The sequence below is a fragment of the Crinia signifera genome, chromosome 1, assembly GCF_055691185.1.
Source record: "Crinia signifera chromosome 1, ASM5569118v1, whole genome shotgun sequence".
Taxonomy (NCBI): domain Eukaryota; kingdom Metazoa; phylum Chordata; class Amphibia; order Anura; family Myobatrachidae; genus Crinia; species Crinia signifera.
Window position 1 is genome coordinate 265,898,539 of NC_139217.1, and position 27,060 is coordinate 265,925,598.

At 42.8% G+C, this 27,060-nt stretch overlaps 1 protein-coding gene across 7 annotated transcripts in view; it reads left to right on the plus strand.

Annotated features, from left to right (window-relative positions):
- Positions 1–27,060, plus strand: part of PWWP3A (PWWP domain containing 3A, DNA repair factor) — a 55,082-nt gene that overhangs the window by 7,866 nt on the left and 20,156 nt on the right. For 6 of the 7 annotated variants that reach the window (XM_083182797.1, XM_083182769.1, XM_083182779.1 and 3 more), the window contains exons 3-5: positions 3,717–3,787; positions 12,739–12,809; positions 24,843–25,541. In XM_083182797.1, the coding sequence (XP_083038923.1) occupies positions 3,717–3,787; positions 12,739–12,809; positions 24,843–25,541 (841 nt within the window). Of the gene's footprint in view, positions 1–3,716; positions 3,788–12,736; positions 12,810–24,842; positions 25,542–27,060 lie in introns of all 7 variants that reach the window. The other variant, XM_083182805.1, reaches the window with a different exon arrangement.

A 27,060-nucleotide genomic window follows, 5' to 3' on the forward strand; every position in this document is an offset into this window, starting at 1 on the left:
AGCCTAGGTGTGCACTATGAAATAATTGATGCATTGGGGTGCCATGATTCAAAAAAATGTAGGAACCCCTGCTTTAGCTCAATGGCATATACTGTACAAGTATAGGTGAAGCGCAAAATCAAGGTAGATCAGAATAGTATTTACCCAGTAAGCCTCCATTTGTCATCTAGTTCAGTGGTTCCCAACCCTGGTCCTCAAGTACCCACAACAGTGCACGTTTTCCAGGTCAACCAGCAGGTGCACAGATTATTCAGGCACATTTTAAAAGATCCTCAGGTGGAGCTAATTATGTCACTTGATTCTGTGTGGAGACCTGGAAAACGTGCACTGTGCAAACGGGTACTTGAGGACCAGGGTTGGGAACCACTGATCTAGTTTATAGGTCTTATCTTGTGGTAGAATACCTCTGGAACCTTGCCACCTTAGGAGTGGGATTTTGGGATGCCTATATGGACCATGATATCTCACTCCTTCCATTGTTTTGTTAAGGAAGGCTGGCTGACCTGTAGGGATAGAAAGATTTACAATGTTAAGGCCCATACACACTAGAAGATTTTAATTTCAAAAGACTTTGCCAAAATCTGTGATAAGGTCCATACACACTGGGCGACTATGCCCAGCCAGTGATGATGACAATCACCACTGCAGGGAAAGCCGCTCAGTGCATACACACTGAGCCACTTTCCCCCTGCCCATCGCCGAGGGAGAGGGGAGGACAGCGTTGCATAGCACAGAGCTATGCAAAGCCATCCTCAAAGACTCTCATCTGCTGGTATTACCATCAGATGAGCGGCTTTCCCAGCGATGATGCGGGAGCACACAGCAGCACTCACTGCTGGGGCTTTCAGCTCAAAGTCGCCCAGTGTGTATGGGCCTATAGATATATCTTTCTTTCAGCCCGGCAGGTGTACACACATGGCGATGATGGATGAAAAAACATCCATCATCGCCACATCTGCTGGTAAAACCAGCAGATGAACCACTTTCCTAGCGATGATGTGGGAGCGCGCAGCATCGCTTGTCTGCAATCTCTGGGGCATACACACTGGACGATTTTCAGCTGAAAATCGCTCAAAGCAGCTGTTTTGATAGATTTTCAGCTGAAAATCATCAAGTGGGTATGGGCCTTTAGTTTTCATTTTACATGTGAGTAAGCCACTTTAATAGGAGACATGTCCTATAAATACAAACAGTTTTCCGAATATTGTTAAAGAATACCAGAGTAAAATTGTGTAAAAGACGCAGCAAAAAAAAACAAAAAAAAAAAAAAACACATTGTCCTTTATGGACTATGATCCCCTTTAGTTTGGAGTGCCAATTTTTTGATGTGCAGCACCATCACTTGACTAGATTTATACTACATGCAGTCACTGGCAGGAGAGAATACTGGCAGTTTGCTGGTGTATCGCTGTGTGCTGAGCAATCTGTTCTTAACTAGATCGCCAAGCACATATGCTCAGCTTTACAAGCTGGGAGGGGAGAATACATGGAATAAGGGGAACACTATATAGAGCATGGGGCAACATGTAAACATTTAGACCCAATTAGAATTTAGTGACTTTTTGTACAGGTTATAAAAGGTTTGTTCTTGTCACTTTTGTTGCAAAAAGAGACCCTCAAACTCTTATAACAAAGTTTAGAACTGAAACCCATAAATAAACTAGGACACAAATGTGAATCTTTGAAGAGTACAGATGTTAGACACTGATGTTTCGGAAGTAAACCAAGCAGATCCAGGAAAAAGTGGACTAGGCAACCACTATAGTGTGGTGCCAAAATGCAAGCTACAGGTGATGTAAAGCAGTGGTAGCCAACTCCTGTCCTCCAGAGCTACCAACAGTTCACATTTTCCAGACAACCTAGCTGCTGCAAAGGTGCACACTCATTACTAGCTGAAACATTTTAAAAGATCCACAGGTGGAGCCAATTACTTCACTTGTGATTCTGTGAGGAGATCTGGAAAACATTAACTGTTGGTAGCTCTCGAGGACTGGAGTTGGCTATCCCAGATTTAAAGTAAGATCAAGTCATACATACCTATTAAGCAAGGTCCACTTCAATAGTGGGTATCCATGGACAAAATATGCAGGATGATCACTCTTTTCCTCTCATAATGCAGAAGTGTAAGCAAACAGAAAATCAATAAAGTGAAGTCCAGTTTAATGCTATAAAAAGCACATTAGGGCAAAGGGACAAATACAGATATATCCACACTTAATTCAAAGCATGCAAAAGGGTGGCAAATTTCCCTCTTGGATGGAGAACCAGGAAGTCACTAGTTCTCAAACCAGGCAAGGATATGGAGCGGACACCGCCAAAGTCCCATCAATAGAATGACTCTGTTTAGACTCTCCCCACACAGACGGGTGTGGTATATTACCCCGACAGTCGGGATTCCGACAATCATTACTCAGACGTCGGAATCCCGACTGCACAGCGTGGGGAGCGTAATGAAGCCCCTTGCGCGCTCGCCATCTATTTTTTTATTCTCCCTCTATGGGGGTCATGGACCCCCACGAGGGAGCAGTCGGGATTCCAACATCGGAGGAATGACTGTCAGAATCCCGACTGTCGGGGAGCCGTCCGGCACCCACACAGACAGCACACAGGACTGAACAGGTTACCACTGTGGATTTCTGTCTGTAGTCCTAATCAGTTTGTGGCTAGTTTTAAAACTATAAATAGTATGATCTCAGTTTATTTCACTTACTTGCTGTTTCATTAAATAAGCTATTTTGGCTATTTTTGTTTGGTTCAAAAGGCCTTAGCATTTTCAGGAAGTTTCTTTAAACCTTTTTATATTGCAGACACTGTATAAATGCGAGTATGTTTGTACGGTACGGCACAACAATAGCGTTCCATTTAGCAGGAGCCATATTATTGTGGCATAAAACACAACCAATGGCTGGTGCCATCCTTTTTCTGTGCTCTGGCTAGAACAGATATTCAGTATCCTACAGGGTTACCTGCTTTAAGTATACTTCCAGCATTTAGGTCCACAGCTTACCTTTTTTGTCAACTTTTAAGTTTAGCAGAGTATGGAGAGAAAGCACTAACTAGTCAATCTGTAACTTATTTTACAGGCTGTGTTTGAAACGTGACAGCCGATTGGTTAATTGCTTTTTTTCTCTAAAGGTGCCCACACACTGATTATCGCATGCAAACTTTAGTTCAAATCAGTATTTATTTTACCTCACGATCTGCATTCCTGCGTAGTCCAGATCACAAAGCAAAATAGTATGTGTCTAGCTCAAATTGCACCCTGTGCAGGGAATCACATGCAATATGTACTTTACATATTGTAGTCTAGTTCTAATCTGTGTGTGGCCCCCTTTCCATGCTTTAACAAATACCTTCTTATGGGGGTATTGAATCTCAGAGAGCTAAAATTGAGAGATATGTACCAACCAGTTGGCTTCTAAATCCTTTTCCTAGTAGCATGTAAAGTAGAATCTTAGGGCTTGGATTTTATTTTATTTGGAATAAAGTAAAAATCAGTCAGGAATTTAAAAATGGTTATAGCTAGTATTATATGTGTAAAATTCAGGCAACATAATTTGCTAATTATAGCATATTTAAAAGTAATTCGTGTAAAATACTGAGTTATTTGGTTATCGGTTTTATCATTTTAAATCAAGTACATAGTGAAAGAAAAGTGATTATTTTCGACTAAAATATGATATATATTTTTTTTATCTTTTTATATAATAATTCAGGTTGTGTCAAAAGCCAAGCACCTACCGAAGAACAACAAGTTAATGGTGAAGATATTTGTAGTGAATGAAAAGTTAAGTATATATAAACCAGTTAAATGAGTGCACAGTTTGTAGCACATAACTTTAACAGCTTTTTTTTTAAGTTTCTGTTATGTTATGGTTGAGGTTGAAATGCAACACATTGGGACATATTCAAATGCTCGATTTTTTATCATGCTTATTATGGTCTGGATTAGCCAAGCACAGCAGCTAAACCTGATCAAATGGGGATGTAGAAAAAAAAAATCATGTTTGACTAACCCCGGGCTTCGCAAGCTGAAATAGTATGCCAGCAGCCAAAACAATTGAATTTAGCTGGTGAGCACACCAGATATGGGGGGCAACAATTGGTTGAGGTTGAAATGCAACACATTGGGACATATTCAAATGCTAGATTTTTTATCATGCTTATTATGGTCTGGATTAGCCAAACACAGCAGCTAAACCTGATCAAATGGGGATGTAGAAAAAAAAATCATGTTTGAATAACCCCGGGCTTCGCAAGCTGAAATAGTACGCCAGCAGCCAAAACAATTGAATTTAGCTGGTGAGCACACCGGATATGGGGGGCAACAATTGAATATGCCTCATTGAGTTTAAGACTATCCCGTTTACTTCCCTTTTTTTATAAATAAAGTAGTTTATTAAATAAACCAGAGTCTAATGAGCCAGCAGTACAAAGAACCAATATTAAGAAAAACAGAACATGCAGGTTATACACAAAGTAGATGACCCAAAACATAACTTTCCAATGTAATGATTGATCCTAAATATAGCTTATATCAAGATAGTAAATGCACTGTCAATACAGTGATACATATCAATTTTAAATTGAACATCTTTGAAAGGGGGGGGGATTTAAAACACTTAATCAAAACAGCCTAATCAAACTATAGCATTAACAAACAATGGTAAAGAGATAATCCTTAATGTTTCAGTAACAAAAAATAAATTATGAGATATATATATATATATATATATATAACAAGATGACAAAACACACATACACTTTGCTAGGAACAATGTTATAATTTACGTTTATTTATATATAAATCCCTGGTTAGTGAGAATAGGTTTAAAAAAAACAAAAAAGGTAAAATGGAATCAGACAAAGGGGAGTATTCAGTGATATATTTCTCCATGTGCAGCGAATTCTGTTCAGTATTAGCTGCACATTCGCAGGGTTCAGGAGGGCTGCAGCATTCGCTGCCAGTCCTCCCTGTCACCCTATTCAATGCAGCAGGGGCTTGCTGCCCCTGCTGACGAATTTTAACCCCTGCGGCGAATGCTGTCGGTTGATGGAGGCAGGCAGGGAGATGCAAGCCTACCTGCCTGCCCCAGAACTTGTGGGGGAGGGCTCCCGGGGCACAGGCAGCAGAGGCTGCCCCCCGGGAGGTGTAGGCGGCAGGAAGTCGCGGCAGGGGTAGTGAGCCGCTCCTCTGGTCCCGCACGTAACAAGCCGGGACCAGAGTGAAGTGAATAAAGGAATATTAATGAGCGGCTCCCTGCTGGCGAATATGTTAAAAAGTTTTAAAAAAATAAAAAAGATTAATGTGCTGCAAGCACATGAATAAAAAATAGCATGCCCCTTCACAGAAAAAAACAAAAATCAGATTTTTTGACAAAAAACAAACAAAACGCTTTTTTTTTTTTTTTTTTTTAAAGATCACATTCCAGTTCACCTAAAAAATATGACGAATGTAAAACAGAGAATCATGAAAAAAAAAAAAAAGATGGAGAAAGTAGTTCTCCATTTGAGGATTGAATACACTGTCGGCGAATCCCAGTGAAAACCCCATTGAAATACACCAGCGAATTGCAGCGAGCATGAAACTGAGAACTGGCCGGCATTCACTGTTCGCTTTTGGCGAACAGTGAATATTGAATAGGGTGAATCATATTTTCAGTGAAAAAAATTCACCGCAAGGAGTGAAAACAGCCAGATTTCGCCGAAAAAAAAAAATGAATCTGGAACATTGAATACTGGCCATAGACAAAGTAAATAAGAACACTTGTTTAGTTTGGTTAGCAGCACATTAGTATTTGTAAGTCAGTTACCCTTTTGTTTGGGCTTAATTCCGGGTTAGTACTGAATAGGCATATTTGAAGCAGTTCATATGTTAGATATGTTAGTAAAATAGGACTAAAAATAGAACAAAATAGATTCTCTTAAAAATAACCTTTGTTTTTTAAACCTATTCTCACTCACCAGTGATTTATATATAAATGAATAAATGTAAATTATAAGATTATTCCTAGTGAAGTTTATATGTGTGTTTGGTCATATGTAGGAAATGGCACACTAACAATATAATCCAACCAAAATAAGTAGTAAAAGAAAAAATGTATAGAAATACACACAATGCACTACGTGGATTGGTGCAAGGACATAAGCTGACTCCAGTAATCTGGTCCATACTGTCAAATTTAGAGACTAGTTTTTAGGACTAGACACATCGCTCACATTCCATGGTGACACTCACCAATAAGACCCACTCTTAAAAAAATATGGGCCTGAGGAAGCCATCCAAGAACGAGCCAGACACTTTATCAAGTGCACACAAATTAATAGTGAATTGGCCCCCTTATCAATCTAATTTACCATCCTTCCTAGCACCCAGGCAATCTTGAGGTAAGTACCATAAGTGGAATACCAATATGAGACATTGCAGACTTCACCTCAGCCCAGAATGATTGAACCACAGAGCACTCCCATAGTAAATGCCAAAAGGTGCCTTGGGCAGTGCCACATTTGGGACAGAGGTCAGAATGCTGACCACCCCACCAAAGCACACCAGAGGAATAGGATAAAAATGTTCAGTGGAAAAACAAACCACTGGATCTGTTGAAATCTTATAGGGCTTTATGGAGATACTCTAGGGCTGCTTCCCAATCCTCATCACTAAGAGCCCCCACCAAAAGTCTCCTAACTCAGGCAGAGTATCATTGTGATGTGAGGATAACAAAAAAGGAGTATGTAAGGGACACAGTTTGTGTTAACTTTAGGACCTGTGAAATCTGTTTCACTGGGGAAAGTGTAATATTCGGAGGGCCATCCTTCAATTAAGGGTGTGTCTAAGTTGCAAACAAGATAAATAGGAATTCAGCAAATGTTTTTATAACCCCATCAGAATATAAATGTTTCATCGGACAAACACCCCACACCCATCCGACAGATTAGTCAGTTCATACTCGGCCTACAGGAACACCACAGTGTGTCGGGGTCAAGATCGGTAAACCAAAGTACCCTGTGCACCTCATGCCATATTTTGTTTTATTACAATTGAGTAATTTTTGTTTAGTTTTTCAAACAGAAAAAAAAATTCTAAACAATAAAGCCCTGACAAAAACATGTAGATTCAAGCAATAATTGGAATATACATGAAGTAATAAAAACACATAGGCTTTGTCAATATGAGTGAAACACAGTTGCCCTAGGTGCCATTCGGGCATTTTAAAAACGGAGAAAAAGGCGCACATTTTTAGAATATTATCACTTGGAAGTATACTATAATCCCACAGGGAGAGGTAAACCGTAAATGGTCATCCATCAGGAGTTCATACGAACCTAAATATACTACCCCTTTATCTCCCTCCCCGCTAAACCCAATACGGGTCTAATCCTAACAAAATCCTGACCCTTACCCTCTATAACCTTACCCCAACCTTTATGGACTATCTCAATCACAATGACAGAAACATACAATTCACAACACAAGTCAGTAAAAAATCAGTACAATTCCTTGATCTTGAAATCTTCATTGAATCCAACACCATCCATACCAAAACTTACCGCAAGAATGTAGACGTTAATAGTTACATTCTGTACACAAGTGGACACCACAGACCCTGGTTGGACGGGATACCCAAGGGGCAGTTCCGTCGCATCAAGCGTAACTGCTCCAGAACACAAGATTTTGAAACACAAGCATTACAACTCAGGGAGCAACTCATAGAGAAAAAATACAATCAGGACATAGTTGACAATGCCTACATTGAAATAACAAATCTGGACAGAAGTGAGACACTTACTACCAATTCATCCAAGATACAAACAGAACCACAAGAAGTCGCATTCATTACACAATACAATCAATCCTCAAGACAAATAAAAAACATACTGCAAAAACACTGGCACGTATTAAGGCAGGACCAACAATTACAAACACATCTGACGGACAAACCCAGACTTATCTTTAGGAAAGCCCCCGACTTAAGGCAAAAATTAGTAAAAAACCACATCAAACCTAAGGAACTCACACAGACCAGACTCACTGACAGAAAGGGATTCTTTCTCTGTGGGAAATGTGCAGGATGCAAAAACCTCACCAAGATTACTACCAAAGGGATTGACAGCTGGACATCTAGCACTACAAATGACACATACAAACTCACACAACATCTCTCATGTGAAACCAAGGGGGTGATCTATCTATTAAGATGCCCCTGTGGGTTAGAATATATAGGGAGGACCATCAGACCCCTCAAAAATAGAATCTATGAGCATATTAGAAATATCAAAATTGGCTATAGGAAACACAGTGTCTCCATTCACTTTCTGGAATCACACGGTTCAAACCCCAAAGGCTTGACATTCCAAGCAATCGAGTCACCCACTACTGACTGGAGGGGCGGGGATCATGTGGATGTCCTCAATAGGAGGGAATTATATTGGATCTTTACCCTGAAAACACTACAACCTAATGGCCTTAATATTGATTTTCACAATGGTCATTTAGGATGAAAACTGCATATACATATATTATACCTTTTATACCTTTTGTTTTTTGCCCAATCATTCCCAGAGGATACACTGCTACTATGATCCATTAGTCCACGAAGTACACAATAGATACGCCCACCTGCCAATCTAATGGACTTTCACCAATCAGACTAAAGGAGGCGGGACTGAATGCCTTATTTAGCCCACTCCAAAGTCACAGACATGCATCCTTGAAAAAGGCCGAATGCGGCCGAAACGCGTTGGAGACAGTTCACCTCCACACACTCCGATCCAAGTCTCCTCTACTCGAGGAGTTTAGCACGCACAGCTCCGGCCGTCACCTTTACTCCGGGCGCACGCTCCCCAGCTGAAACCCGGAAGTGAAGGCAGACGCTGTTGAGCAGTGCGCTTCTGCTGACGGCTACTACCAGACGCTCCGGCTGACTTCCGCTCCGGCTGACTTCTGCTACAACTGCGGCGTGGGACCAATACAGGTATCGGGTAGGAGCTGGGTGTATCGCCGGGTGGTCAGGGACGCCAGCCCCCGGTGACACTCACCCTCTTACCTTGACCCCTCCCCCATAGACTGCGTTTCCATCGGACATACCCCACTAATATACACAGGAACTTAAGTACTGTATAACTTTCTCTGCCAGCCCGCACTGTCCACTGTGGTTATTCCATCCTCCCAGAACTCTGTGTGCATCAAGGCTGTCATATTGCTTTTATCTTCCCCTTATCATTCACTCTGTGACTAAATAACAGATGAATTGACCCCACACCACCCATATATCAACTGCTATATCATAGCCCTCCTGCCCTCCAGGGTGCATATCCCACCATCGTGCAGCATCCATTTGTGTGGCCAGACGGATTCAGGATATATTGCAGCTCACCATAGTGTTCATTCTATTTTACCATATTTGTTCTGATACATAGATATTGTATACAGCAAATAAATCCCTTAAGGAAATTTACGTGTCATCTCTTATTATACCCACATTTATTGATACATAAGAGGTTGAGCGCTAGGTTACCACCTGCTATACTACTTACCCCAACCTAGGCATACCTGGATCCCCATAACTCCCCTAAACTATAACTAAAATAACCTACCCTCCCCAACCACCCAAAGAAAGGATGAAGGTCGTATGGACCAAAAGGAGGGAGCAAACTAGTGGTTTGTAGTTAGGGCCTTCAGGACTCTCCCACCAACAGGATATATAGTAGTGACTTCACCCTAACTAATCTATACCAGTCTAATTGGCCCCTACCTTTCCACCTATTCTACAGAAGAGGATAATACACATGGACTGACTGGGGCAATAAACTTGTAGTCTTAAAACAAAAAAATTATTAACTTTGTCTTATTACACAAAAGGACCAGTATAGCAGTATAAAGAACATAATACACCCACCCAAATTAAGGATATTAAAACAAATAAGTGACACAGGCAAACATAAATGAAAGAAGGTAATTGAGTTAACTAGGATAGGACCAGTTCCCTCTCAACATAAAGGTGCCCATACACGCACCGATCCTGGCGTGCGTTCTGGGCTAAAATAGCATTGCATGCCTTGTGCATGCAATGTGATGAAAAGCAAGTACAAAAATTATGGGCAGCACATACTTTTTGTACTGTGTGATGAGGTGCCACAGGAGCGCGCACCTCAAAGCACAAATCGCACCGCCGGGATCGGTGCGTGTATGGGCACCTTAAGGATATGGTTTCCCTCCATATATTCCTTGACAGCAGTTTGACTTAGGCAGTCACATACACAGGATCAAGATGCTTTCAGAGACCCAAAGGCATAATGTGCCAAGATCGCTTCTCTACTACCAACAGCCTAATGCCATATTTTAACTGCTTGAATGAGCAATGGCAGGCTACCATTGGAGAGTTTACCACTTAACAGAGCTTGCAAGGGTGGGTGCCCTGGAGTCACCTGCCAAACTAAGAACCAGCAAGGGGTCAGAGGAGCAAATGACCAAATGTGTGACTGCAGTATAGTAATCACTTCACATTTAAAAAGAAAAACCCACAAATAAAATCTGATTAACCAATGAAAAAAAAACCTCCCACCACAGATTTCATTAGCCTTAAATTACCAATGGTTACATTGCTAGCCATTGCTCTTCTAACCCCTAATGAATGACTAAGTAGCAGGTTTGGGTCTTACCTGTGCTTTGATGGATGTCACCAACATTACAGCTTTGTGCCTGCAAAACTAGAAAGTTTTTCCAAAACAGGCAAAAAATAAGTAGGCATCAGTGTTTGTCCTGAAGTAATGACCACAACAGGAATATCACCAGCTGTTTGAATAAAAAGCAGCCACCCACAGCTGGTATCATGTGCATGAGATGAGCAAGCAGAAAAACAGCAACAGAAATACTTGAATGGCACAAACATACATTCCACCACAAATTGCTGGTGACCAAGTATCCAGCCCTCAGACAACAGATGTACACAGCAAGTTTGCCTACTTTCTAAGCCAGCTACATGTGTCAACATGAGCTTTCATGCTCTCCCTAGATAATGAAACCCAGGCAACAGGCAGCCACACCCTTTTATGTAGGCCTCACAGCTGAAACTGCTAATTAGCCTGTTAACTAGCTGGTGATGTATGAAGACCAAAACCAGCTCATATACATCTGACCTCTCCCTCTCATTCACTCCAGGATACCTTCACCAGCTCTGTTTTGCCCAGTGGTCCCCAAATGTGATTCCCAAGGCACCCAAAAGCTGGTACTCATAGAAAGATTTGTTTGTCCAAACCCTCTTGTGAGAACAAAAATCTGGCAATCAGCCATTTGCTCCCAAACCCTGGAAATCGTATTAAAATGATTGTCTGGAAAAATTGTTAAATAAAACTGATTTAACCAACTTGTCTTTATGACTATTTTCTGCTTTCCAGCATTTGGGAGCAAATGGGTTATTGTCCTTTGATCCCATACATTACCTGATTTTTGTTCCCACCTGAGCGATTAGATAGATAAATCTTTAGTTAAATATAGCAAATAAACCTCTGGCACTTTTACCTTTTTATCACATTACATTGGGTGTAGCAAAAAACCTCATTGGTAGCAGTGGTGTTTGGTGCACAATATAGAATCCCACACCTAATTGTGTACCAGGCTTAACAGTCCAGATATCCATGCTAATGCACAGATGAGTTTGACTTCTGAGCACAAGCATGGATATCCTTAAAACCTGGGCTGTTAGGGTGCTTTGAAGGCTGCTTTTGGGAACCACTGCTTTAGCCATATTGAAAATAGGAAGAGGAGTGCATTAGTGCAAGGGAAAAAAAGCTGCATGTAAATCATGAATAAAGGTGCATACACACTGAGGCGATTATAGCAAATATCGCTGGAAATATGGTCGCATATAATGGGCCCCATACATCAGCAATTAATTGTGACAATTTTCAGATATGGAGATGATTGCCACAATTAATTTTAGATGTGTGGGTTCCCCCTTTTGGCAATCCCAAGCAAAATTGCCAATCGATTGCTTAATCAGGTTTTTAAACATGTTTAATAATCTGGTATTATCTGCAGATCTTTTTTATGTGTGTGGGCATTCCCAATTCGTCTTCTTCATCTATTTACATTATGAACAGCAATCGATTGGGCAATTTCCAGATATGAAGATGCAATCTTTAGATGGAAAAATCTGCCGATCACTGAAATAAATCTGTAATGTGTGGGCAAATCAGATAGATTGTAAAATCCATTTATCTGGAAATCCATAAATTATGATTGCTGATGTATGGGGCCCATAAGTCTGCTATTTGGTCATTTCAGAATAGCCGGGACTGAAATCTGTAACCGTGCAAGAGTTATTCGGATGGTTGACCGCCAGTCGGTCGACACCATAATTGGCAAGAGGTTGGCCTGACTATGGTTAATAACACATGAAAAGATCGACATGAGTTTTGTGGGATTTCTTTTTTTACTTTTTCATACTTTCATAGCACAGCGGTAGCGGCACATGGCATGAAGCATGGCCAACAAAGTGGTACACTAATTTGGGGGTCCACATGCTCAGGTGTCAGCAATGACACCAAAAAAAAAACGTGTCTATCACTGTAGACTTGGGGTTCACTTCTAGCAAATCCTAACTCCTTCTCCATACAGTATTTGCATTTTTTGCTTTATACTGTATTTCATTGAGTTAGAAAAAATAATGGCATAAAAAATTGATATGTAACGGAAGCGCTGTTGGAATGCGTTTTCATCATTCAGTCTTATTTTCACAGGATAAAAGTGAAGTTCACAGATACAAAGCCCTTCTTGATGGTTGAGCTAGACAGAATTGGTGAAACGCTAGGTAAGTTGTTCGTGGTTTAAATGCTGTGTAATTGTAACGCTACCATTTATCTTAATGGAGTACATTCAGGGGAATGTATTTTACATTCTAATTCATTTACATCCAGTGTATACTGTCATCCCTCTGGTGCAGTGGTGTAGTTAGGTCCCCCCCCCTCGATTTGTAGTAGTAGGTGGGACCCTTGCACAGCAAAAGGGGGCGTGGCCTAACATTAAAACACTGATTTCTTTTGCAGACCGTGTATTGTCACAGATAGTGGTGCACACATTACAAAAAATGGCAGAAATAACTTTACCTCAGAAGCCCGATAATTGACTGCTCTATGAACACTGCTGCATCTTTGTATGCAGCAGCTAGCCTAGAACATGCAAAACCGACGGCTCCCCGCTGTGCCCGGCATCAGTCTCAATGGGAACAGAAAAAATCTGGCAAGCGCTCTCACTGCGCATGCGCCGGTTTGGGACGCCGGAGGCAGGGATGCGGCGTCATGACATCATGGCGCCGCATCCCTGCCTCCGGCGTCCCAAACCGGTGCATGCGCAGTGAGAGCGCTTGCCGGATTTTTACTTACCATACCCCACTGAGACTGATGCCGGGCACAGCGGGTGAGCAGGGCGGGGGCACAATGTACAGTGATGTTACCGTGCTCACCTATGTATCTAGTTGGCGCTGCCAAAACAAAGGATTCCCCAATCCTTTTAATGCAATCAAAATAGACAGTAGATTGGCGCTGCCAGTATTGAATGCCTTTTATGATTATGGAACTTCCTACGTGCCAACAGAGTAGTGCACTATGTGCTATCTCTATATGAATGAGTGAAATGGCTCCCCTTAATAGTTGCTATGTTAATAAATGGATGGTGCTGGAAAGGTAATACGTAAATATAGTAGTATCAGTGTGGGGCGTCGGTCCCCCGCCATCTGTTGCCGCTGTGCTGCGGGCTTGCTTCTGGCAGCGGTTGTGTTGAATTCTACACCAGAGCACACACGCCACTCAGTCCAGCTGCACGGCGCACCTGGTAATGACGCCGGACTTCGCTGCGTGGCTCCAGACTGATAGCTGGAAGCCGCTCATGCCGTGTATGTTGTCAGTAGGGAGATTTGCGTGTCTCCTGGGGGGGGGGAGCCGGTGCCAGAGCTCCGGCGCCAGGTGACATGTTGCCGCCTGGAGCTTGTGCTCTGCCAGCTCCACCGTAGCTACGCCTCTGCTCTGGTGTTATGACCATATAGTGACCATATAGTCCATAATAGCCTCTAATTCTAGTGCAGTGTCTGCAAACCTGTTTACAAACCTTGTAAAAAGGTTTGGATGTAATGAGAGGGCGAACTAATGGCAGAGTAGGTTGGCCATTTAAGCTGCAATATTTCAGTTGATCTGTGACAATTGCCCTTATATTGCAGTATGTATGATCTGAAAACAATCTTGTTGCCCAATAAATACAATGACAAATGACATTTTCTAGCCATATTTATGTTAATGCTCCTTAACCCCTTCCTGACAGAGCCAGTTTTTGCGTTCCTGACAGAGCCCTTTTTTTCAAATCTGACATGTCTCACTTAAGTGGGGATAACTTTTTTTTGCTTTTACTTATCCCAGTGATTTTGAGATTGTTTTTTCGTGACACATTGTACTTCAAGTTAGTGGTGAATTTGGGTCGATGCAGTCTGTGTTTTTTTGTGAAAAATACCAAAATGTCGTAAAAAAATGGAAAATTTAGCAATTTGCAAAATGTTAAATTTTCTGCTTGTGAGACAAATAATCATACCACTCAAAATAGTTAATAACTAACAAAGACCATATGTCTACTTTATGTTGACATCATTATTTCAACTTCCTTTTAATTTTTTGGGACACTAGGAGGCTTACAATATGAATAGCAAATTCTCAAATTTTCAAGAAAATTTCAAACACGGTTTTTTTTAGGGACCAGTTCAGTTCTGATGTGACTTTGAGGGACTTGTATGTGAGACACCCCCATAAATGATGCCATTTCAAAAACTGCACCCCTCACAGTATTCAAAACAGCATTTTGGAAGTTTGTTAACCCTTTAGGTGTTTCACAGGAATTAAAACAAAGTGTAGGTGAAATTTCAAAATTTCTTTTTTTTTGCAGATTTGCAATTTTAATACATTTTTCTAAGGAACACAGTACATTTTACTAGAGAAATGTGACTGAAAATTGATTCCCCCAATTCTTTTGTTTTCATAAATATCCTATATGTGGCCCTAGTGTGCACGGTGACCAAACCACAGGCTTCATAATAGAAGGAGCACCTACTTGATTTTGGAGCCTCCTTTTTATGAGATTATTTTTTAGGCACCATGTAGGTTTCTAGGCACCATAAGATGCTAAAAGTTAGGAACCCCCCCACAAGTGACCCCATTTTGCAAACTACACCCCTCAGGGAATTCATCTAGGGGTATAGTGTACATTTCAAACCCCCAGGGGTTTCACCAATTTTGATACAAGTGGGCAGTGAAAATGAAAAATTACATTTTTTTTACACAAAAATGCAGTTCTGGCTCCAAATTTGTCATTTTCAGAAGGTATGAAGGAGACAAAGCACCCCAAAATCTGTGCCCCAATTTCTCCCGAGTACGGCAATGCCTCACATGTGACCAAAAAATACCAGTTGGGTGCATGGCAGGACTCAGAAGGGAAGGAGTGATTTTTGGATTTTGCAGCACAGATTCTGGTGGAATGAATGGTGGGTGCTATGTTGCACCAATACAGTGGAACCCCCCCACAAGTCACCCCATTTTGCAAAGTACACCCCTCAGGGAATTCATCTAGGGGTATAGTGTACATTTCAAACCCCCAGGGGTTTCACCAATTTTGATACAAGTGGGCAGTGAAAATGAAAAATTACATTTTTTTACACAAAAATGCAGTTCTGGCTCAAAATTTTTCATTTTCAGAAGGTATGAAGGAGAAAAAGCACCCCAAAATCTGTGCCCCAATTTCTCCCGAGTACGGCAATGCCTCACATGTGACCAAAAAATACCAGTTGGGTGCATGGCAGGACTCAGAACGGAAGGAGTGATTTTTGGATTTTGCGGCTCAGATTCTGGTGGAATTTTGGTGGGTGCTATGTCGCATTAGCAAGACCCCCCAAGCACCAATACAGTGGAACCCCCCCACAAGTGACCCCATTTTGCAAACTACACCCCTCAGGGAATTCATCTAGGGGTATAGTGTACATTTCAAACCCACAGGGGTTTCACCAATTTTGATACAAGTGGGCAGTGAAAATGAAAAATTACATTTTTTTACACAAAAATGCAGTTCTGGCTCAAAATTTTTCATTTTCAGAAGGTATGAAGGAGAAAAAGCACCCCAAAATATGTGCCCCAATTTCTCCCGAGTACGGCAATGCCTCACATGTGACCAAAAAATACCAGTTGGGTGCATGGCAGGACTCAGAACGGAAGGAGTGATTTTGGGATTTTGCGGCTCAGATTCTGGTGGAATTTTGGTGGGTGCTATGTCGCATTAGCAAGACCCCCCAAGCACCAATACAGTGGAACCCCCCCCACAAGTGACCCCATTTTGCAAACTACACCCCTCAGGGAATTCATCTAGGGGTATAGTGTACATTTCAAACCCCCAGGGGTTTCACCAATTTTGATACAAGTGGGCAGTGAAAATGAAAAATTAAATTTTTTACACAAAAATGCAGTTCTGGCTCAAAATTTTTCATTTTCAGAAGGTATGAAGGAGAAAAAGCACCCCAAAATCTGTGCCCCAATTTCTCCCGAGTACGGCAATGCCTCACATGTGACCAAAAAATACCAGTTGGGTGCATGGCAGGACTCAGAAGGGAAGGAGTGATTTTTGGATTTTGCAGCTCAGATTCTGGTGGAATTTTGGTGGGTGCTATGTCGCATTAGCAAGACCCCCCAAGCACCAATACAGTGGAACCCCCCCACAAGTGACCCCATTTTGCAAACTACACCCCTCAGGGAATTCATCTAGGGGTATAGTGTACATTTCAAACCCCCAGGGGTTTCACCAATTTTGATACAAGTGGGCAGTGAAAATGAAAAATTACATTTTTTACACAAAAATGCAGTTCTGGCTCAAAATTTTTCATTTTCAGAAGGTATGAAGGAGAAAAAGCACCCCAAAATCTGTGCCCCAATTTCTCCCGAGTACGGCAATGCCTCACATGTGACCAAAAAATACCAGTTGGGTGCATGGCAGGACTCAGAAGGGAAGGAGTGATTTTTGGATTTTGCAGCACAGATTCTGGTGGAATGAATGGTGGGTGCTATGTTGCACCAATACAGTGGAACCCCCCCACAACTGACCCCATTTTGCAAACTACACCCCTCAGGGAATTCATCTAGGGGTATAGTGTACATTTCAAACCCCCAGGGGTTTCACCAATTTTGATACAAGTGGGCAGTGAAAATGAAAAATTAAATTTTTTTACACAAAAATGCAGTTCTGGCTCAAAATTTTTCATTTTCAGAAGGTATGAAGGAGAAAAAGCACCCCAAAATCTGTGCCCCAATTTCTCCCGAGTACGGCAATGCCTCATGTGTGACCAAAAAGTTGCAGGACTCAGAAGGGAAGGAGTGATATTTGGATTTTGCAGCACAAATTCTGGTGGAATGATGGTGGGTGCTATGTCGCATTAGCAAGACCCCCAAAGCACCAATACAGTGGAACCCCCCCACAAGTGACCCCATTTTGCAAACTACACCCTCAGGGAATTCATCTAGGGGTATAGTGTACATTTCAAACCCCCAGGGGTTTCACCAATTTTGATACAAGTGGGCAGTGAAAATGAAAAATTACATTTTTTTACACAAAAATGCAGTTCTGGCTCAAAATTTTTCATTTTCAGAAGGTATGAAGGAGAAAAAGCACCCCAAAATCTGTGCCCCAATTTCTCCCGAGTACGGCAATGCCTCATGTGTGACCAAAAAGTTGCAGGACTCAGAAGGGAAGGAGTGATATTTGGATTTTGCAGCACAAATTCTGGTGGAATGATGGTGGGTGCTATGTCGCATTAGCAAGACCCCCAAAGCACCAATACAGTGGAACCCCCCCACAAGTGACCCCATTTTGCAAACTACACCCCTCAGGGAATTCATCTAGGGGTATAGTGTACATTTCAAACCCCCAGGGGTTTCACCAATTTTGATACAAGTGGGCAGTGAAAATGAAAAATTACATTTTTTTACACAAAAATGCAGTTCTGGCTCAAAATTTTTCATTTTCAGAAGGTATGAAGGAGAAAAAGCACCCCAAAATCTGTGCCCCAATTTCTCCCGAGTACGGCAATGCCTCACATGTGACCAAAAAATACCAGTTGGGTGCATGGCAGGACTCAGAAGGGAAGGAGTGATTTTTGGATTTTGCGGCTCAGATTATGGTGGAATGAATGGTGGGTGGTATGTGGCATTAGCAAGACCCCCGAAGCACGGTGAAATTATGAACCTAATAATCCATAGATGTGTGGTATATTTTAAAACACTCCTTTATACATAGGCCGGGTTTGTCGGGGCAAGTGTCACACTGGAAAATAGTTTGCTTTCTTATTCCCTTTTTATAGCAAACTTTGCACCTTTTTTGTGTCCTGCCCTTTTTTCCAGTGGAGGGGATTTCATCAGGAAAATGCTGCCCTGGTACAATACGGGGGCCAGTACTAGAAGTACTGGGGCCCTCAGCCTGCTGGTTCCCAAATATTAGGCCCTTTATGACTTCCTCTTGAAAGTGCATAAATGTCCCCCTCTGGCCGGTAGAACGGAATAGCACGTAAGCGTTATACAGTGCCATCTGGATGATATACACGGCCAGCTTCTTGTACCAGATTTTTGTTTTCCGCAGGGCACTGTACGGCTTCAGTACCTGATCTGAAAGATCCACTCCGCCCATGTACCTATTGTAATCCAGGATACAATTAGGTTTTGAGGTGTGGGTACTGGTACCTCGTACAGGGACGGAGGTGGTACTGTCTCCGTGAATTGTTGTCAGTATAAGGACATCCCTCTTGTCCTTATATTTGACCAACAACATATTTTCGGTGCATATTCCCCTGCTTTCACCCCTTCTCATTACTTGGGCAATGTGCGTTTTTGGGAGGCCTCTTTGGTTCTTGCGCACAGTACCGCAAGCTGCTGTACCTCTTGAACCAAGGGCCTTAAACAGGGGGATGCTGGTGTAAAAGTTATCCACATAGAGGTGATAACCTTTATCCAGGAAGGGGTGCACTAAATCCCAGACAATTTTTCCACTAACACCTACGAGGGAGGGGGGGCATTCTGGCGGTTCAATTCTTGAATCCTTCCCTTCATATACCCTAAACCTGTGGGTGTACCCTGAGGTGCTTTCACACAACTTATACATTTTTATGCCATACCTTGCCCTCTTACTGGGAAGGTACTGGCGGAATTTAACCCTTCCTTTAAAATGTATAAGGGACTCGTCTATGCAAATGAATTTATCTGGGATGTACATGTCTTCAAATTTGGCACTAAAATGATCAATGACCGGCCTGACTTTGAATAGCCGGTCAAAGGTGGGATCATCTCTGGGTGGGCACTGTGCATTATCGTTGTAATGCAAAAATTTAAGGATCGTCTCAAATCGAGCCCGGGGCATGGCCATACGGTAAAATGGGGTGCTGTACAGAACATCTGTACTCCAATATTGCCTAATTTCTGGCTTTTTTACTATGCCCATATGAAACACCAGACCCCAAAACGTCATCATCTCTACTGCATCTACAGGGGTCCACCTAGCAAATGATGACGTGGGGTTTTGAGCAATAAACTGCTGGGCATATAAATTAGTTTGGTCCACCATTAAATTTATAAAATCATCAGAGAAAAATAATTTGAAAAAGTCAATTTCTCTGAGACCTGTGGAATCAAATTGGATTCCTGGCATGGCCAAAAACTCAGGAACCTGGGGCTCAAAATTGTCTGGTGGTGGGGTCCATACGAGATCAATTATTGGGGGGGGGGTCTCAGCTGCTCTACGGGGGCGTCTTTGAGGGGGTCCCTCATCACCAGAGGAGGAAGAGGAGCTTAAGGCGAATCCTTCAAATTCCCCGCTTGCATCACTGGCTGTGTCAGAGTCAGAAGCAAGCAGGGCATATGCCTCCTCCGCTGAATACATTCTTCTGGATGACTGGGATGACATTTGGGATGACATTTGGGATGCCATTTTTATTTTTGTGTTACTGGTAGTGAAATGTTTCAACACGTGTATAGTGTAGGGGGGGGTACAAACTTTATTTCAACCCGGGGGGTATGTAGTGTGTAGTGTGTATGTAGTGTGCAGAAAAAAAAAATACTTTATACAAAAAAAAAAAAATGGAGGGGTTAAAAAAAAAAAAAATTGAAGGGGTTAAAAAAAAAAATTGAAGGGGTTAAAAAAAAAATTGAAGGGGTTAAAAAAAAAAAAAAAAAGGTCCTGCGCCAAAAATTGAGCACAGATGTTGGTCAGTAACGTCCGTCACTGAACAGCGCTGAAAGGCAACAGGAATTTGATCAAAAAAAAAAAAAAAAATAGATCAACCCTGTGCCGAAAAAGATGATCAGTGATGTACGTCACTGATCCGCGCACAGCGGCCACAGGACACCCACAAAATCACAGTGTGTGTAAAAAAAAAAATTAAAAAAAGACCCCACAGCACACACAAAAAAAAAAAAAGGTGATCAGTGATGAGACACTGATTACCAGTGAGGGGCAGCAGGTGCAACTGACAGTGCAACTGGCAGGTATATATAAAAAAAAAAAAAAACCTCTGCACCCCTAAAAAGTTGCTGATCACCTCAGATATAGTGATCAGCACAAAAGGCGGGGGCAGCAGACACAAAATTTAGCACTCTCTATCACTCTCTGTCGCTATCTCTCTCTATCTCTCTATCTCTCACTATCTAACACTATATGACACTGCAGCAGCAGCAGTGACAGGTATATATATATATATATAAAAATACCCTGCGCCCCCAAAAAGTTGCTGATCAGTTAATTTATACTGATCAGCACAAAAGGGGGGGCAGCAGTCAGTTATATAAAAAATATATAGCACAATCTGTCACTATCTCTATCTCTCTCTCTCTATCTCTCTCTATCTATCTATAACTATCACACTGCAGCAGCACAAAATATAGCACTCTCTGTCACTAGGCCTCTCTATCTCTCTATCTCTCTCTATCTCTCTCTATCTCTCTCTATCTCTCTCTCTAACTATATCACACTGCAGCAGCACAAAATACAGCACTCTCTGACACTATCTGACACTATCTCTCTCTATCTCTCTCTATCTAACTAACGCTATTACACTGCAGCAGCACAAGTTCACAGGAAGTCACAAGTAACAGGATCCAGGAAGCATCCAGCACACTACAAGCACAGATGAAGCAGCCAAGATATTTGCAAGGATCAGGTAAGTATTTTGCAAGGTTCTGGTCAGTATATCGCGGCAGATTGGCACGGTGACCGCACTGCACGCAATTCCAGACCGGAATGGCGTCTGCAGTGCAGTCACCGTTAGTTTAAACCCCCCTCCATGGCTGTGATTGGTCCGTCGGTCCGACGGACCAATCACGGCCTTTGGGGGCGGGCGGGGTGAGGTGGGGTGACACCAGTGTCACCCTTACACCCCGCGGTGATTGGTGCTGTACTTTACAGCACCAATCACCTCCGATCGCGTGTCACCGGCGAACGTTATTCGCCGGTGACACAGAAAACGCTGTAATTGGCTGTTCACACTGAACAGCCAATCACAGCGATCGCCGACGGGGGGGCGGCATCGCAGCCCCCCCTGGGCATGCACGGACATGTCTGCTGTCAGGGACAGCAGACATGTTGAAACTGTCACCGCGTCTATAGACACGGTGACAGTTAAATGCCATGACGTACATTTACGCCATGTGTCGGGAAGTACTTCCCGACCATGACGTAAATGTACGTCAATTGTCGGGAAGGGGTTAAGTAGCCTATAGGCTATTGAGTGTGCAGTCATGGAATGTTGAATAACTTGAAGCACCAGGCTTCCCCCACTTTCCTGACCTGTTACATTTTCACCAACTTATGCCAATTATATCATCTCTTTTTGTGTCAGGGACTGCAGTGTTATCAAAAAAATTAAAGGCTGATTTAGCAAGGCTTGTTAAGCAGGGTTCGCCTGCCCCCCCGCGCCCCCCCACCTCCCCCTCACAACTGTCCTGACAACATCCCCAAATATATTATGTGCTAGTGCAGCGGTTCTCAAACTGTGGGTCCTGACCCCAAAGTGGGTCCCGACCATGTGGTCACGACTCCATGTGGCTGACCATCAGGCTGATGACTTTTCTAATCTCAGTCAGTGATTCAAGGAGCCTGAAAGATCTGTTGAATTGTCTGTTACTTCAGACTCCTCCCATCACTCTGTGCCTCCACACTGCTGCCATGTAAGTGCTGTCTGCTGCCTACACGTGTGATGTGAGGACCTTCTGCAGTAACTTGCTGTGGTCCTGTAATTATTTGTATTGTCTGATGGGGTCCCTGAGCAAAATAGTAGAGGGCCCCTGTGCTAGTGCTACTTATATAATTTAAGTACTAGGGCCCTGCCTCTTCAATTTCCTTTCAACTTCCCTCATCCCAACCTACTGCTGCAATTCTAAAAAAAAAAAAAAAAAAAGGCTACTCTGTGTATGTAGATCAGTGGTAGCCAACCCTAGCCCTCGAGAGCTACCAACAGTGCACATTTTCCAGACAACCTAGCTGCTGCACTCATTAATCACTGACACATTTTAAAAGATACACAGATGGAGCTAATTAGCGCACTTGTGATTCTGGGAGGAGACCTGCAAAACATGCACTGTTGGTAGCTCTCGAGGACTAGGGTTGGCTACCCCAGATGTAGATAAATGGATGTATAATATATTTGTTATTGAGTATATTAGTGATTAGCCACTTACACATGGTTCCATTTTGACTAACTTTCTATTTGATTTTGCTTATAGTTAGTCAAAATCAAATCGAGATCATACTGTTTTCAGCCACATTCGATCCCGTTTCTCGGACCTGCGGCATTTAAATCAAAATAGAGAAATAGACTGTACAGGCAAGATTATATAGCACAGATCTGTACTATATAGTCTGAATCAAATGTATACACAGCGCTGTGCGATTCAAAATGAATCGCACCGTATGTACCGGGCTATTGTCTGATCAGTGCATACAATAATCATCAAAAAGTCTTATTTTAAAATGTCTTTATTGTGAGGGTTGCATTACTATAACATCACACTTTACACCGAAAGAATACAAGTCTTTTTAATACTGCATTTACAAAAGCTTCCTATACTACCCTTCTCTGACATTTACTGCAGTGTATATAATTTGTACAGTATTCTAATTATACTTTTAAATTATTTATTACTATGATTAGCTGTTGATAAATGGTAAAGCTATCCAAATAATTAATTCTATTTTCATTATGATCTCATTCTTTAACCTGGTATCCTGTTTCATGATAGATTGACCCTAGGTCGACAGTCATGAGGTCAACATGGTGAAAAGGCCGACATGCATTTTTTAAACAAAGTTTTGTGCCGAAAAGCGGTACTTCATACCTTACCATCCACTACGGTGCGGAGGTTGAATACAATAGGGTGCCGAGCCCAAAGAATGGCGAGCGTACACCGTACACTTAAGGCCCCCATACACTAGGGCGACTTGTCGTAAGGACAAGTCAGCCCCGATTTCCCCTGAGCTTCCCCAGCTGCTCCCCGGGGGAGCTTGATAAGATTTGGCACTTGATGTGCCATTTTTTTACATGTGATAAATCGGATGCGATTTATCACATGTAAACCCGGGGAGTAGCAGAGGAGAGGGTCCGTGGCAGGGGGCGCCGCGGGGACCAGAGAGTCAGCAGCGGCGGGAGCATAGTAAAATAAATCCTATTCAAAATCTGGGCGGCCGCTGATTGGCTGAGCTCTCAGCCAATCAGCGGCCGCCCAGATTTTGAATAGGATTATTTCTATTCTCCCGCTCACCGCAGGGTCTGGTGTAGCGGCGAGCGGCGGGAGTAAATCCTATTTCTAACGGTGGGGTGCGGCGCGCTGCTTAGAAGGGCAGAGTCAGCGTGCATGGGACGTTGCGGGGGACAGTGATAGTAACGGAGAGCCGGGCAGAGGGAGGCGGCGGGAGCTGTCACTGTCAGTGCTGAGAGAAAAAAAAGTCCATACAATGAATGGGCAGCCCATATTGGCTGAGCGCTCTCTCAGCCAATTGCTGACTGGCTAAGAGAGCGCTCAGCCAATCACAGGCTGCCCATTCATTGTATGGGCTTTTTTTTTTTCAGCGCTGACAGCTCCCGGCGGCTCCCCCTGCCCGGCTCTCCGTTAGTGCTGCCTCTGTCCCCCGCAGCATCCGCACTCCGCTGCCTCTTCCCTAATAGCAGCGTCCCAGCCACCCTGCTCCCTCCACCTACCGGGAGCACAGCCTCCTGCTCCAGCGTCCCCTGCCCGGCTGCACATAAGATTTAGCAAATCTTATGTGCAGCCGGTCCGACCTCCCGACTCCGATCCGATGCGCACGGGACCGTGCAACGGGTCGGACCGGGTGTCTCGGCATGCGATTTGGCCCGATTTCACTGCCCGATCCATCTGAATCGGGTGAAATCGGGACCAAATCGCATAGTGTATGAAGGCCTTTAGACAGTGTCCATGTCGACATAGACACACAAAAAAACACGAAAAACTCATGTCGACTTTTAGAATGTCAACCGTTTGACCATGTCGACCTTTTCACTGTCGACCTTTGGACCCTGTCGACCTTTTCACTGTCGACCATTAGTGGTCAACCATGTAACTGTAGACATAGATATTGTAGATCTAATATACCATAAACCTTTAACCTGATAGGTAGAAGGTTGTAGTGTTGAGCAAATGATACAATTGTATATAATCTTATGTTAAGTGATATTCAAACATCTCCAGACTGCCTTTATTTACCCAGAGTGATCAATATTTTTTCATTATTTTACTGACCACTTGATGGCCTTACTCTTTTCTTCTAACAGACCTGACTGAGAACTGTGAAAAAACCAAGGAAGAACTTACCTATCGGAACGCTTTGAGGGAAGCTCTGGAAATCATTACACGAATTTCAAAGTCCGTAATTGAGAATGTTGACAAATCAAAGGAGTCTACAAGTACAGGGTCTCAAATATGTAGAAATAAAACTACTGAGGGAAAAGAGTGTGAATCTTCTACAGTCGTCATTGACAAAAAGAGAGCTTTAAAACGAAGTAAAGTAAAAGGGGACCTGAAAACCTCTAGTACAGCCACAACTAATGAACTTGCGGTGTATACCAAGGGACTTTGTGCAAAAACTCTGTCTCCATTAACAAAGCTAAGACATATAGACAATAGAAAAACAAGTAGAAAAAGGTCACGAGACTCTGATGAGGATTTCAGTGGAGAAAAACGGACACTAAGTGTTGTATCTCATTCAAAAATTCCATCAGACCAGCAATGCTCGCCCAAAAATGGAATCTCAAGGGCAAAATTAAAAAAGGGCACTTCCAGTTTAGCAAAGGAGGTGGATCACATCATCACACCCAATGTTACAGATGACTGTGAGTCAGGCAAAATACATCCTAGCCACAAGAGACAATGTGCGGTAAAAAGCGAAGTTCAGAAGATCATTACAAAATCGCAGGCATTGTCTTCGGCCATTGACACACAGCATGCTATGCCAGATTTCAAAGAGGAGAGAGGTAATGACCTAATGCAGAAACAGGCACTTAATTGTTGGGAATGCTTTGTTGCGAATTGGTGGATTTTGACTTAAAGCTAAATTATTAGTCTTTCCAGACATTGCATCAGTGTTAATGTTTCAGGGCATTGTATATTAACAGTAAAGGTGCCCACACACTAGAACGATTTTTTTGCAGATTGGCGGATTTCCGATAAATCGACTGATATATCGATCAAGGTTTTACCGATAATCAGACGAATATTGGCCGATATTGGATGCGCGCTCCGCAGATCTTTAGATAAAACTTCTGATACATGCTGCATGAAAGATCAGAAGATTTAACAAAAGATCCATAGGAACGCAGATGGGATCATAAGATAAATCTTTGGTAAAGATGTACGCTTGCCTTAAATTGACGTTCAAAAGATTTCAAGGCTTTTATGCACACATCTTAAGATCGCAGATCTTTCTAGTGTGTGGGCACCTTAAGATGTAGAGTTGAAGGTCTACTTGCATGAGATTGCTAGCTGCAGTTATCCATCAACTGCAAATCATAGTATTTGCAACATCACTTGGTTTACATCCAACAAGGAAGGACTTTGTGATGATTGAATTCACTTGATCCAGATTATACATGAGCTGGTGGTGTGCAGGGGTGTGGTATGGGACTCCGACAGTCGGGATCCCAACTGGCCAGAGTCAGACAGCATGGCGAGTGCAAAAAAGCCCCTTGCGGGCTCGCTGTGCTCGCCACGCTGCGGGCACGGTGGCTTGCTAGGCGAGCCACCTATTCTATTCTCCCTCTATGGGGGTCGTGGACCCCCACGAGGGAAAATAGCGGGTGGCCGTCGGGCACCCGGCTGTCGGCATTTTGACAGTCGGGATACCGACGTCGGGTAAATGATTGTCGGGATCCCGACTGTCGGTATGCAGAACCGGACGTTGAGCTGAGCTGTTCACACATAATGTCTGAGGGACGCTGTGTGAGGCGGGCGCGCGTGTGTGAGGAGAGGGAAGCAGTGCTGTGAGTGACCATGTGGGGTCATGTGTATCCAGGAGCCAGGTCGCATGTGTGAGTGGATGGTGGGAAGAGACAACGGGCGTGAAGTGTGTGCTCGCTGGGTATGCAGTCACCAGGTAGAGAGTGGGCAGAAGCTTGACTAGAGAGCAGGAAGTTCGTAGGCTGCTGGGAACAGCAAGTATTAAATTACTGCATTGATTTTGCTATCTGTATTGTTATAAGCTGTTCTCTCTTGTTTCTCTCTTTTTTTTTTTTCTTTGTATTGTATTTTCTGTGCTGGTATCTGTATAGGTGCCCATATAGGGTCCCTTAAGTAAGCATAGCTCCCAAATAGCATCCCCTTAGTATAATATAGTATAGTACCGTATTTTTCGGACCATAAGAAGCACTTATGGTCCGAAATGGTTCTATGGGGAAAAAACTATGGTCGTCTTATGGACCGAATGTGGAGCAGACAGCTTTAGCGAATAAGACAATATGTTCTAGTGCCCGGCCAGATATATGCAGCCCGGCAGGA